This window comes from Cebidichthys violaceus, unplaced genomic scaffold, assembly GCF_023349555.1.
Source record: "Cebidichthys violaceus isolate CVI_PGR_0920_01 unplaced genomic scaffold, fCebVio1.0.p SCAF_4, whole genome shotgun sequence".
In the NCBI taxonomy this organism is placed as follows: domain Eukaryota; kingdom Metazoa; phylum Chordata; class Actinopteri; order Perciformes; family Stichaeidae; genus Cebidichthys; species Cebidichthys violaceus.
This window is the reverse complement of record NW_027176594.1, coordinates 4,407,557-4,422,708: the sequence shown is the minus strand read 5'-3', so window position 1 is coordinate 4,422,708 and position 15,152 is coordinate 4,407,557. Positions and strand designations below refer to the sequence as shown.

Here is a 15,152-nt window from a genome sequence, read left to right as displayed (position 1 = left end):
CGTTGAACGAAATGTAAACAAGAGTAACCTCTTCACTGACATTTATTTTGACATTTTTGCCCTCATTATGAGCACTTTAAACTCATTATGAGCACTTTAACCAAGGGAAAACCAAGCAATCTAACTGCTGATTTAGAAATCCCCCCCTCCAGATGAAACACATTTCATACTCCACTGACAATAGCAGTGCTCTCTTGTTTGTTCCATCGCATCATTAATTGAATGTGTTTATTTTCTGTGAACACCTGGGTTTTCCTTGCGCATTTAACCTTGCACAACAACGTGTGTAAATGATTATCCTGTTAAATGAAGCTCGTTAACATCAATCACTTCATCAGAAAAAATGAGTGAAAAGAAGAAATGAGAACCGTATTCCTGCAGCCATTTACTAAATCATTGCTAAGTTCATAAAGGACTCAGGGAGCCGCAGTGAGATAGGTTTGGAGCCGTTGCTGATGTGGGCCTGTAAAAGCCCTCTACATCTTTTATGGGATATTGGTCTAATTAAACTTGATTTGGCATGACAGCAGAAATTTCTAGTGCATTTGCACATGACAGACTTTTCATAAACCAGTAGCCTAGTACTGTACAGTACTTTTAGATAAGTCACAGAATCTTTCAAAAGTGCTGAAATATTTAGGATTAAGATATTCAATATTCACTGCTTTCACACTTTCATCTCATTGCATATCCGAATAGATAAAATCCCTAAACATTTCATGACACAAAAATGGTGCAACTTTGTTGCAGTGTCACATGCCTCAGGGTAAGATGATATTTAGTGGGGAGGATAATTAGGTGATGATCATTATTAAAAAAACTACTGAACAGTCATTTCTGTAAATGGTTTTGACAACAAGAAATTACAGTGCACAGCAGTACAAGCTAGTCTGAGGACTTTTCCATAGACATCTATAGAATCCTCTCCTCACTGATGTAGATCCACGTCATTCCAATTTGAAAATATTTCTCTTTGGATTCATTTAGAAAACAAGCACGAAGCAGTGAACTCTTCAACTGCTCTCTGTAACAGCAGCAGCTGTAGTGTGCATGTTCCCCCTTTGGCCACCTTTATTTTAGTAATTTGACAGCCCTACCACATGTTTCTATACATTTACATTCTCGTTTGAATTTAGCATCCTGGGGGAGCATAACATTTGTAATTTCAATTACTCTAATGGACTGAAAACCTATCAAGTATGCTTTTAGCCTTGTGTATGCCACTGCGACCCTGAATTGGAATAAGCCAGTGGCAATAAATTAATTCATTTCATTCCGAATCCCTCTCAACTACAGTGTCATCTGACCGCATAATACAATACTGTAACTTTGTCAGCTGGCATCGTATATAGAGTACTGTAGATCTACACCTGTATGCATATGCATTATGCATATTGTGCTCAGATATAGGCTACTATATGCACACACATACACACAAACATCCTATGACTCAGCATCCTTGGGCCTCCTGTGACTACAGCCAGACCTACTTTTCCATATCTATCAGTTCTCATAAGCAGAGCAAGGCTGACTCAAATGTCACATGTGAGACACGTGACAGGGCAAATTTGTAATGAGGGTGTGACTCCTCACCTCCTAGGTTCATCCCGGCCTGGAGACACTTCCGTACGCGACATGCCGGACAGTTTTTCCTTCGGATCTTGTCAATGATGCAGTCATTTCTCCCGGCACACAGGTAGTTGTGCTGACCTACAGATGGACAGGACACAGCATCAGGACGATGGTGAACACGACACAGAACAGCAGCCGTGATCATTTCAAAGTGATAAGCAGCAAAGATTAAAATAAAAAGATAATAGAGCAATAAAGAGGAAGATAAAGAAAGCTAACTTATGTAATATGGAATAATATTTGTACGAATGTGATGAAATGAACAGAAGTAAATGTTTGATTCTACTGTAGAGACTGTTTTGTAATGTAGGTCAATACAGAAACCCGTGAAATGTCTGGCAATATCAGAGATCTACATTTCACGACTTTTACTGTGAAAATGATTGAAATGGTGATTATTCTGCTCTCGCATTCTAGAACGCATGACTAATGGTGTATTTTACAGTATATGGCATGAGGGTATTAATATTCGCTGGACCCAGGACACTGGCTACAGCTAGACTATTCCTGACAGTGATGCTAACATGGCGAGAATCCCTCCTGCCTCCTGCCTAGCCCTTAGCTAAACCCAATGATCTCCCATTTCAGAGCGCTTCCTTCCGCTCCACTAGTTCTTCACTGTACAGCTCCTCTCCTCCTCCACTCTTCTCCTTCTATACGCCTGCGACTCCATCCCACTTTTTTTTCCCTTTTTCCACACGTCCGCCAGCCTCAGAGCGCCATACGCCCACACACAGGCAGGCTCATGCTCGTGCACACATACAGTCATTCACTCGCTCACTCCCATATATACACACACACACACACACACACACACACACACACACACACACACACACACCAACACCATGCACACCCATACACACACACTGCCAAAGCTGCTCCACTTGGCAATTTAAAAAAAAAAAAAAACTGTGAATACACACACATGGAATTCACAACACAACCCAGATGGAGTGGTATAGTGTGGTGTAGTGACCCCAATGACCCCAGTACATGGCTTATCTCTATTAGTGTTGATGCTGAAATTGTGCGCTCATCTCAGATGGTGTATACGGTTGTGTGCATGCACATACTGGCAGGTCAATGTATATCTGTGTTTCCCTGCATGTTCGTCTTGCATCGTATATTTCTTCCCAAGTACCCGAGATTTCTGGCATGAAAGCTTGTGCGTTGTTTACATGCGGTTTGCTCAAACATGTACATTCTGTGCATCGCGTTTGTTGCATCTACAGTACAGTATTTGTATTTGTGTGTAGGACTGAGCAGAAGTTGTTTTCTGAGCTAGCAGGAGTAGTGCACAGTGTGTCTGTCTGGCTGCTGCCAAAAGCCAAGGAACCGAGCTGCAGGAGGAGAGGCAGCAGCTGTAGCCCCACCACTATTTCTGGCTAAATCACATGACCGTTACATAAGCCCATTTTTCTTGCTCTAAAAAACAGTAAACTGCGACACAGGAAACACAACGCAGCCATCCCCTTCCCCACCCCCCTCGTGCACACGCACACACATGCGTACACACTCGCTTGGATGGGCCGGACCAATTGGCAATTCGGAAAACTCTGGAGCCTTCCTGTCAACTGTTTTGCTCATTCCCGTGAATCTTGTTAATAATTGTTAGAGTGAAATACACTTTATGAGACAGGCAAAGTCGTAGTCCGATGTTGTGTGTGTGTGTGTGTGTGTGTGTGTATCTGAAAAAAGAGCAAAGTTGTTTATTTATGCACTGTGTGTGCATACACTCACATGCCCTCGCACAGCATATTTACCTCTGAATATGTGCGTTTGCTTATCAACCTGGCACGTGGCGGGCTACTGATGAATGCTACTTTTTAGTGTTACCTTGGAAATCGTTTTATGAAATGAAATGTAAAAAAAAAATTAACTCCTATTAAAATGGTTGATTTCTGAAGTCATTTTGACTCATATTTCAATATGCATCATAGCCCAAAATCTGTAACTTAATTTTTTTTTTACAGTAAAATTCCTATCAAGATATTTTCATATAATACTCCATGAAAAAGATAAAAGATTCCTCAGATACTGTATTAAACTTGACATCAGTTTAAAACCTCCTGTCTGCTGGTACAATGCACACTCTGTCAGCATTCTCCACTACATGGCAACCCTAAGAGTTTTTTAATGGAGTCCACTCACGTCTACTTTTAGCTAATGATCTCACAATCTGGCAACAACCCGCTGAGTAGTCTCTGTTGTCTGTCAGCTCCAGCATCCTCAATTATGAGGACATCCTTCTGAAAGGGAATACTCTTTCCTATGGGGACCCCACTTTAACAAGAGTAATCCTAAAAACAAAGTCCTCCTGCCCCCAGCACAGCTACAGTGCATCTGCTTTACAAACAGAAGTCAGACGGACTTGCGGCTTCGCTAAAATATCCTTTAACCTGACATTTTTTAATAGCCACTAGACACAAGTGCTCAGGCCCCCGGTTGTGTAAATAGCCTCTCAGATACAGTAGCTGACCCACATTAATATTTAGTATTTATAGTGACTGCAGATTTCTTAGTTGCAAGCCGGTCCTGCAGTCACAAGATGGCATATAACTAAAGGACATGCTCAAAATGTCACTCTCATAGATGATTGCCGTTTGATCATCCATTCAAAAAGCATTTGGTCAATTCTGTGATCGTCATTCATCAATTATTATTGCAACCTAAGTTACATAGACAACAAAAATACCAAACAATCAAAAAATACTGGCCTCTCAGATATGCAATTGTCGTTACCACTGGGCCAGCAGTAAGCAAATCACTGCCCAGCAATAGCACTGCTACTGCAGTTCTTTGGACAACACACAAACAGCTGTGTTGGATGGTGCTCTACACAATTACATTTCCTTGCCTGGATTGTTATAAAAAAGAGGGTGCAGGAGTTAAAATAGAATGTAGAAATAGTTATTTTGTTTACTAATCTCTTTACTTCCATAATTATTACATAAGCGTTGTCCTGTGCATTTCCATTTCACAAAGATTTTTACCATCTGCTCCTTTTTACATAATGCGTTGAGTCATTATTTAGGCCTCTATATTGTATTTGGAGGGTTTTTTTTAAATCTACAACAGCCAGTTGTGGCAGTGTTCATGATAAAAGCTGTTTCTCAAAAAACTCTGATATTCATTTGTTCAAATTAAAAACATTTCTATCCCCTCACAACAACAGGTTGAAAACACATTTGACTCTCATCTGTATCATAAGTGCTCGCTGCTAAGTGTTTTCAGACTATGGGACAGAAACAGAAACATTCCCTTTCCTCTGTACCTCATTTCTTTCTCCTTTCTCGTTTCACTTAGCGATGTAACTAAAGTATGCCTTTTTATTTCTGCTGCTACTTTACTTTTATGCTTAGAGCAAGTGCATTTGACGTGCATTTACAGCATAGTATATGGTACACGAGACTAACACTTGTAGTACTGTATCTTTAGCTAACCAATCATCAGTGAAGAGGCTGATGAAGCCCATCAGATTGGCAGTGCTTCTTTGGTGACACACAAAAGGTGTAACCCACTGACTGCATTACTTTTGCATTGATGTCAGAGAACAAAGGTATCACCAGGGAGCAGGAAGAGATGGAGGTCAGATTATATCCACTGAAGGTCAGGGCACATAGGAAGTAGTGTGTGTGCACAAAGGAGTTATAGCATCATACGTTACTGAGGTTTCATATTTAGTCAAAATGATGTGAATGCTGTATATTTTAGAGCGTAAATAATTAGTCAACTAATTGATTATTAATTTGAAAAGAAGAAAAACAAGAAAAAACAGCAAACATTTGCTGCAAGCAATGTAAGAATTTACTGCGTTTCTCTGTTGTTGTTTTTTTCATTGGAAATTGACAATTATTTTTGGATTCTTTGTCAGACAAAATAAGCAATTTGGAGATGCCAACTTAGCTTAAGAAAAAATGTGAGGGCATTTGTTCTCTATTTTTCATTCTATTATTTCACAGGCTGAACAATTTATCAATGAATTTAAAAAAACAACTGGCACATTTATTTATTCTTGCAGCCCTAATATATTGTATGCACATATGTCACTATTTTTAAAGCAGAAAGGATGGAGAAAAAAATACACACACACACACACACAGGTACAGTAAATGTATCTAGGTTGCATTAGAGAGACCCTTCCTCAGGCTGCATTCTCCAACCTAAATGCCTATTAGCAATCTGGGTCACACACATATTTACAGTAAGCTTTGAAGATTTAATTTCTGCCTAATGCTATACAACTGAAATCCTATACTACTTAATGAAGAAGTGTGTGCTCACGCATGTGTGCATGGTTAGTCTGCGACTGTGTTTGTATGTATGTTGTATGCATTTTCGGATCAAAGAAGCTCTGGTGTGAGACATGTGTTGTGGAGCTGGAATCAGGGCTGCTAAATGGCTTCACTCCAGCCGTTGTTACACGAGCCGCTCACACACAACCTGAAGCATTCACTCCGGCACGGGAGGGAGGCCTTTATTCCCCCGGCCTGAGCTGAAAAAGATGCGATTGGACGGCAGAGCTGCCATTCAGAGCAGAAACAGTGCGAGACGTGTCCTCAGATGACCTCTCCCTCAGAGGCGGTGCCGAAGAATAGGTTTTTAGATTGACACCAGCGCCTTGGAAACCGCGACCCAGTCAAATTGCAGAACACACTGAGGCCATAACAAGGTTGACTAATGTCTTTGTGAACCTCTCAGTTCAATAAGAGAACAACAATAAAAGCAGCTAGTGAGCTAAAAGCAGGGCATAGTATTATTGCACAGAGCAGACATGCCAAGCCACTGATGACATGTGAATAATAAGCCTTGCGTTCAACTCTTCAAATGCGCTCCGCATGGAGCCATTTATTGAGTGCAGCTGTCTTGTACCAACAAACTAGTCTTTAGTGGAGCGGGTGCAGGAGAGAAGCACACATGAATGCATTCAGCTATTTCCACATTTCATTAGCGATGATAACACATATTTACGAACTGTTGTTTAGTGTCAGAAAGCATTTTCCCGCAGCGCAGGATAAACGTTTGTACTGAAGAGTCCATTCATTTCAATGGAGCCTATAAATTGGCTGCGTGTTTGCATATGACAGTTGAGTCAACAGTAGCAATACAACTGCAAAACTTGTAAGCTTTATAAAAGTTATTACACTTCTTCTATGTCTGTTTACTGAGTGTGTGAGTGTAGTAGCTGCCGTGCTGTATCAGATAAACTGGATGACTCGCAGCGAATAGGAGAGCAGGTGGATGAATGTTTCTTTTATGAAATAAGTGGATGTGGATGTGAAAGCTTAAAGAATGAATTGAGGGCTTTTTGAAAAGCTCACAGTCAGTACTCTGCACATAATTTAGCAATTCTACATGTTTCCTAGGGCCATGGTTATAAACGTCATAGTGCACAGTCGGCTTTGCCTTCTGGTAGATATGACAAGTGGAATTAATATTTGTTCTCTTGAGGAGGACAGTGGAAGTCCCATGTGGCCAATAGATCTTCCAAACAGATGGTCTAAATGTAAACCTAAAATATAGCCCTCAAAAAATGAACTGTGCCAAGCTCCGATGATGTAACGCTAAAACCTAACTATGACTTGCCTGACTTGGATGAAGGGGAAACCAGACCCTCCACAGTCAGTAGGATTTCATCTGATTTGTTGATGACTCTGGAATGCTAACTAGCTCGGTAGTAAAAGGCTGTGAGCCAGTTAGTCGTCTAATGAGCTACAGCCGACTGAAAAGTTTTTTTTCCCCCGAGGCAGGCGGTGCCAAAGGAAATTAAGCATGGGCTGGATTATTCCCCTCCTACAGATGCCCGCTCTCTGCAGTCATCTTTTACATCTCACATGCCAAGTCTTACGTTTTTAACTTTGAGAGAAAAGAGGAGGAGAAGGAGGAGGAATACTGGGAGAGGGGAGGAGTAAAACGTCTTCTCACGTCCTAACTTACACCTCTCCGGCGCTTACTGCTGACACATCGTTTTCCATCCCTCTCCCTGTGTCTTACTCCCTCTCCCGGCTCCTCCTCTCTTTATCTCTCTGTCTGCGTCTGACTTTTTCTTTGTCCTTCCTCCCCCCCTCCCTCACTGTATCTGTTTCACTGTCCTCTATCTCTCTTCACTTTGCAAAATCCTTCTCTCACTATTTTCACCCTTTGCCTCCCTCCACCTTGCAGCTCTCTTTACACCTCAGCAGCAGCAGCTGTGGAGGGGTCAAGTAAGGTAACAGCTCGCTTTGCACATCGGAAGGGCACGCAAGTCGCACGCAACCTTGATGACATCACACCACGGTATGGGTTGCCCTCATTACGCTTTGATGGTTTGCACAGTTGCGGTTGTTTGGCAGTGCAGAATCAAGAGGAAACACCCATTTAAATACAGGGAGGTGCTCATAAAGTAAAGAGCACTGCATTAGATTTAAACGGCATCACATAATCAATGAGTTGTTTTCGGTTTAATTATACTTCATATGCGAAACAAATAGGGCTGCCGAAGTATAATTGCAAAGCCTATAGAGATCTGCGCCCTTCAGAGCCTCACCTGACTAACACTCGCACACAAAGTCACATCCTAAGCATCTGCCGCCGGCTCTCTGCTGGCCAAGCTTGAAGCAAGAACAATAATTTGATAACCCCTGACACATAATCTGGTTTCAGGTGTCCGTAACGACAGTTTGTAAATATCATCAAATTAAGGCATGATTTGATTGGGAATAAGTGCAATTCCTTCAACGGTCAGAAAAACACCTAGAGGGCCTGATTGCTGGCTGGCAGGCTTGTTTGCTTGTTGTTTTTCCGCCTGTACCGGGTCTGTTAGAGTGCATTTTGCATTCAAACACTCATTTTAATGAGTGAGGCCAACGCCTCAGGCACAAAATGAAAAGCACATTATGGCTGCTTGTGATTTTCCCTCAGCTAAATATAACATAAAGGACTGCTGCAGGAGAAATACCTACTGAATGATTTCTCTTTTTTCTGATGTGCCTCTCAACTTGGTCACAGTCTAAAAATAGTGTGCCAAATGTTTTTGGTCATTTAAATGAAATAAATAGGTCTTCTTTGATTTAACAGCTGTTTGTTGCATAAAACAGTGTAGAGCAAATAAAACCAGCAGCACTATTGTTGATAACTCTTGCAAAAATGATGGACACTGTATGCTGCCTAAAAGTAATGAACATGCTGCTTCATGTCAGCTCAGGAAAAAAGTGCTGAGCTGAAGTTTGAAAAAAACAAACATGAATGAAACTTGCTGAATAACGGTAGCAGGAGCTTCTTCCTCTTACAGTTGTACAAGTATTAGTTTAAGGATTAGAGTTTAAACAACATATGTCACTCTTCTGTAAACAATGAAACAAGAGATGGCTTTTCTTCTTTTTAAATGGTCAGTATGAGAAAAGTATGGTGGCCAATAGAGCGCTCAATGCACTGCAACAGAAGAAAACCCATTTGATTTTACTTTTAAAACTACGATTTTGCTTGATTTCGATATTATAGGGGATATTGGCTATACAGCTAGCTTTAGTCTCGACAAATTATGGGCGTGTTCATCATTTTTAACGCAGAGACTTCTACCGTGTTGTAACATCATTTTGTTGTGTGCAACTTGCAGCATTTCATTTGCTTGTGTGTTTTCTGTACTCGCAGTGCGTTTCTTTGTGCTGCCTATGTGTTGACACATTTTTTAAATGTACTTGTTAAGTTCTCCCAGTCACCCTAGAAAAGACCTAAGCAGCGGTATCTTGTTTCAACGTGAGTTAATGACATACCTTCCACGGCTCTTTTGAAGAACACTTTGCAGCTTCCACATGTCACGACGCCGTAGTGGCATCCGGATGCCTCGTCTCCACAAACCAGACACACTTTGGCCGTTGAGGACGGTTGTCTCAGTGGCGAGCTGAAAGGACAAACAGACACAAACAAGAAGTGAGACTAGACTATAAATCAACAAAGGTTTTTCAAAAGTCAACAACAAAGCCAGGGCAGACTGTCCCCTTCCTTACAGTGTTGTTGCCTGATTCACATTGTGAAACATTCTTGTGTTTTTACGACCCACTGTACAGTAGCAGCACCGCGTGGCTAACTATAAAGATGTCTGCCAACCGAGAGAGGAGGGCTTTGCACTCAACTGATTTATAGCTTCACCAGGCTTAAAGAGATGCCAATGACAGAATTATAGAGGAGATTATTTAAATTCAATAAGCAGAGAGACACAGAGCAGGATGTCAAATTTAAGTAGGATCCAAAACACTTGTCCCCTTCACTGGCAGAAAAAGGGAAAGGCACTGGAAAACATATTGAGTGGTGGCCAAAAATAATACAAACCATGATTGAGCAAAGACTTGACTGTGTAATAGTGTAAACAACGAGTTCACGGTCAAAGATCAGAGCTGACAATCAGTACCGATGTGTGCTGTACTGTACGTAGCATGTCATGTTGTCGTTATTTACTCTGAGCAACAACCGCAAGAAGGCGTTGTTTACTTTGGCATCACTTACTGCTTTCACTACTGACTGATTTCTACAGTTACCATTAAAGCGCAGGATTTACAGTGCGTTCCTATCCGTTCAGCGCTAAATGGGAGAATTAGTTATAGTTCGTTACTGTTTACCTATTCCTGTGTCAAAGGTCAAAAGTAAATGGATGACGTGTCTGTCTAGTTAATCTATTAACAAAAGAGGCATGCTCAAAGTAGTTTAATACAGAGTCTAGAGAACTGAAAAGGACCGAAAAGTTATACAATCTATATCAAGGTAAATCAGATTCACCTCGATGATTATAAATGCAACGTTATTACTTTTTTAATAATCAGTGCATGTATATCCGGTCTCATACAGGCTTACTTCTGACACGTTTGTCCTGTTGAATAAGTGTATGACCAGTTAAAGGAACTGGGCCATTTGGCTGATTAGCCGGTTAAACTTCTGCTTCGATGTCATTCGTTGTAGTAGTTTCGTCAGTTAGACAATTATTCAAAACTGCAATATGAGGAAATTTAAGTTGGTAAGACATTCATAATGTCACTGATGAATTATGTTTATTGTCAATACAGATTGAGAGAGCTGTGCAGTGTACAGTGTCGATGTTACAGCCCAATAAATCAGTGGGCCAATATCATCGGATGAAGTACATGAAATAACCGTACGGAAATGCCAAATAGTGATTCAGAATCATTGTCAGTAGTACACTGTTTGTATGACATCACCCAGAAGTTTATATTTGAACTATAAGACATCTATTTTCAAGGGTTCCTTATCAAAAATGTTAAATATAAGCATCGGCTTCAAACATCCAGTATGAATTGGATAGGGTGTCTGGTGGCCCTCCAACCATTTTGTAAATTTACAATAAATATAAATTGATTCACAATGGGACTTGTTTTGTAGTTTAAATGTAAATAAGGTACCAGAGTGCATAGAATACACTTCAAAATAGATTAATGGAGATTGTGTATCTATAAAAAAGTGCAATGGGAGAAACCCAGAATAATAAGTCTAATAATAATGATAAGTTTAAAGCTAAAGATTTACAAATTAAGACAAGTTATCTGTCTAAAAATGTTGTTTATTCATTTTTCTTATATATGTTTTTGTTGTTTGTTTATTAACTGACCCCTGGCCTCCTGTCATTTTGCAATAGGGCAAAGCAAGTTAAGTATCCCTTCAGTATACTATATGTAGATTCAATGCTAAGCCATATATCAAGCTCTTTCAGCATTTATATCCAATGCATTTCCAAGAACATTAAGACTAAATCTATTCCTTAAAATAAGGTCTGCTCAATGGCGATGTAAGGCAAAAGATAGAGGGAGGGGGAGTCAGGTAAATTCTGAGGCCATCCATTACAGTCTGGTTGGAAATATGACATGGTTTCATCAGTTTGCAGAGCAAGCATGCCCTATGGATGAGGCTGAATGATTATCTTACATTAAGGCATGCTACTTATTCGTGCTACTTATTAATGGAATGACATCGAATCAGTTGGCTCTCATGGTATCAAAAATTTAACATACATTTACATCCTGAGTAGATTCAAAGCTTCCTGTATTTAAAGATAGGTCCACACAAACTGTAAAAGTAGGATATCAAATATTTGATGAAACATTTCCCTCAACGTGCATAACCACGCGCACACCGCACACAAAGAACACAACGTGTAGATGGGTACAAAGAGAGAACACCTTGTATCAAAACATTAAAAGTGGCCTCAGCTTCCCCTTCTTTTCTGTTCTAATTACCTCGCTCCCATCTCAATCAATAACATGCAAGGTGATTGTCTGGTTAACATTCTCCTTACATCCTTCATCAAACCAGCTGCCAAGCACTCTCTCTCCTCCTCTCTCTGTCTCTCTACCTCACACGCTCTCTCATGCACACACATTTCCTCCAGGGAACTAGCTGGAAAGGGGTACAGCAACAGCACACTCAGATACAATCAGGACCACTGATCTAATTCCCTCTCGTCCATCTACACACACATTCAATTTGTTAGGACGCTTAGAGGAGTCTCTGGTGAGGTGTTTGTCTGACTAGATCTTTCTGGCACCGGGCCCCATGGTTTCGGCTAATGTGAGTGTGTGTGTGTATGTGTGCATGCACAAAACCAATCCATGTCAAGGTGTGTTTTTCAGCATGCTAATTTGCTGAATATTCCCCCCCAATACATTGGATTTTTCACACCATTACAAAGCAGTGTGAACAAGAAAGCAAATAAAGTGTACAGCCAAGAATAACACAAGGAGCACATGAGAGGTCTAAAGTATCTGCTTCTAAAATGCAGTCAGTGGTCCACCCTTTTAATAGTGCCACACATTAAAACCTTGTCGCTGCGTGCCAGCCTGCCTGCCTGCTGGTCGACCAACAAGGTGACTTCCCCTCCCTCAGAGAAGTATATAGGTCATTCACTCTCTCTGCTTATGAAACCAGAGCAGACAGGGCAGGCTGCAGTGACTGTGCACCAACGGCTGCCAGTGGCCCAAAACTAAACACAAGCTACCAGACATTCCCAAATCAGGCTGTTTCAGTTGAGATGATAGCCTGCAGTTTGTCAGCGTACGGGCACGAATGATAATGTAATATGATTTTAATGTGCTTGAGAAAATAAGGGAATAACATGCAACAAAGGTCTCCAGTCAGAATCCAAAATACGTTGTGGGTAAGTGGTGTGCATCTTTGACCACAAGGACATAATAAATACATATTACACATAATACATTTCCTTTTTGTTTGGCTTGTCATTTTCATAGCTTAAAGTACTCTGAGGTTGTAATTTCTGTCTGTTTCAATTAAGGTTCAAATGATGGTGTAGCACTGGAAGTAACATTGTTCTTAAGTCCTGCATGTAGGACCTTATGTCACCATTCATCTCATGCTGAAAACACAAAGCCAGACTGCAGAAAAAGCTAATTTGATAATGTTAACTTGGTAGAGAAGTTCATTTTAGGTCAATGTACAGTAAAATACACAAAAAATGTATAACCTTATCCTCAAAGACAAGACATTTTTTAATTTTTTGAGAAGATCTTTTATTAATTTATCACAATATCTCTAAAATAATGTGGATAACAAGTTCTGCAGTGTGCAGGCTACTTCTGTGAACTGGGACTTTTTTTTCCTCAACAACTGTCTTTATTTCTGGGTACAATCTCAGACTGACTCAATGGGACTGCACAGATCAAAGGTCTCATTCTTCACTCCAGTTGTTGCTTTTTTCTCTTCCTACAGAAACCCCAGGGCAGCGGTTTCATTGTTTTCAGTGTCCTTTCATCTTAAAAGATAACACACAAAGCTAACAACTGATTTAGTAGCTGTTTATTTCCCATGAGGATACAGATGAGTGCGAGGACACAATGCCTGTTTCTTCCCACCAAAATGTACAAGCAGAAATTTGTATCTCTTACTAACTAACGCTTGCTGCCCTCTTCGGTGCTCCGACAGGAAAGATGTTAATGAAATGACAAAGGAAAATAAATTTGAGAGTGTTTGAAACCAAACAAAGCCCACTGTGCCCACTAAACTGTGTGAGGACCAAACCACAGGAAGGTGTTTGGGCTCAAAATTGACCTCATACTTTTCTACAAGTCATTTGGATGTCACACTGGGAGCATTCTCCAAATGGTTCAAAAATCTCCACCCTCTCTCAGCTGCGGAAGGAATGCTAAATCAGCGAGAGCTAAGACCAGAAAGGATGGCCAAAGATTTATCAAAAGCCAATATTGCACTTCAATGACAGCAGTCAGTCAAAGCGGAATTTTTCAGAATTCAGAATCTGCATTAGCCGCATATGGGTCAATATGGGTCACAAGAAAAGGTCAGAAGTCATCCGAGCTTGGCGTAACTAGAACAATTAGTTGCCATAGAAACAAAACATGAAGTCAAATAAATAACAAATTAGAGATACAAGGGAAGTCAAAAGGGCTCTAGTTATTCTGAGGTTATAAAGATAACACCATTATGGGTAAATAATGGGCCGTCAGATGGCTGTATGATGGACGACCCACGTGGTAAGAATGAACCCTGTGATCCACATAAGTACATTAGCACGACAGTCAGTAAACAAGCAGCTGAATCCCAGAGAGAGTTGTGTTGTATAGAGAAACAATGTCCTCATGCATGTAACTATGATAAGTCGTATTTTTACGCTGGCTTCATCACCTTTTTTCTCTTGTAGATGATTTAGATGGCCAAGGCAACTTGTTTTCAGTTTGCAACTTCTTCTTCTACTCTGTTTACTGGCTTATTACAACCATGTGTAAAGCGTAGCTTTTACCGGCAACTTCTGGCCCAATTAGTTTATTTGCTTCAAATCAGTTGATGAAAACACGCCTAGTTGGCGTTTCCTTTTTGCAACATTAAAAAACCTTGTCTGAAATTCATTTGACAATTGAATAAAAACATGACTTCAGTCTATCACACACACACACACACACACACACACACACACACACACACACACACACACACACACACACACTTCTGTGCTGTACTGTATTTACACTGCTGTAGAGCCAGTCGCCCACTGTAAAGATACATTTGTGTGTGTGTGTGTGTGTGTGTGTGTGTGTGTGTGTGTGTGTGTGTGTGTGTGTGTGTGTGTGTGTTTGAGCAGACACACGGACTCATTCTAGAGGCTGTTATCACAGGGATCAGACAAGTACCACAGCCTCCCTGAACCTACCCCTCATGAAAGAGAAGCATCCTTGACTCTGCAAAAAAAAAACAACACACACACACAACTTCCATGGTACAATGCGTCTCTACAGTCTGGCCTACAATATTTATGTAATACACACGCATGCGGAAAAACCTGAAGCTAGACCAGTTCAAAGACTTTTTATGTAACACACAACTCGGCATGTTGGGAAGGTAAAGGTAGATTGGTTTAAATAAGCTGAGGGAGATGGAGAGAGAGCGAAAGAAGAGGACAAAATGGCTTACATAACCGTGAGCAGACAGTATAAACATTAGGTTGACACCCACTCACCGCCTCTCAAAGGGAGAGAGGTCTTATGGGTAGTGTTAGAGAGCCACCAGGG

The 15,152-nt window shown here is 40.7% G+C and overlaps 1 protein-coding gene across 1 annotated transcript in view; it reads right to left on the bottom strand.

Annotated features, from left to right (window-relative positions):
- nr3c2 (nuclear receptor subfamily 3, group C, member 2) overlaps positions 1-15,152 on the bottom strand; it is a 72,297-nt gene that overhangs the window by 22,296 nt on the left and 34,849 nt on the right. Inside the window, exons 3-4 of the mRNA XM_068727735.1 lie at positions 9,387-9,514; positions 1,594-1,710 (exon numbers count right to left, since the gene is read on the bottom strand). Coding sequence (XP_068583836.1) covers positions 1,594-1,710; positions 9,387-9,514 — 245 coding nt within the window. The remainder of the gene's footprint in view (positions 1-1,593; positions 1,711-9,386; positions 9,515-15,152) is intronic.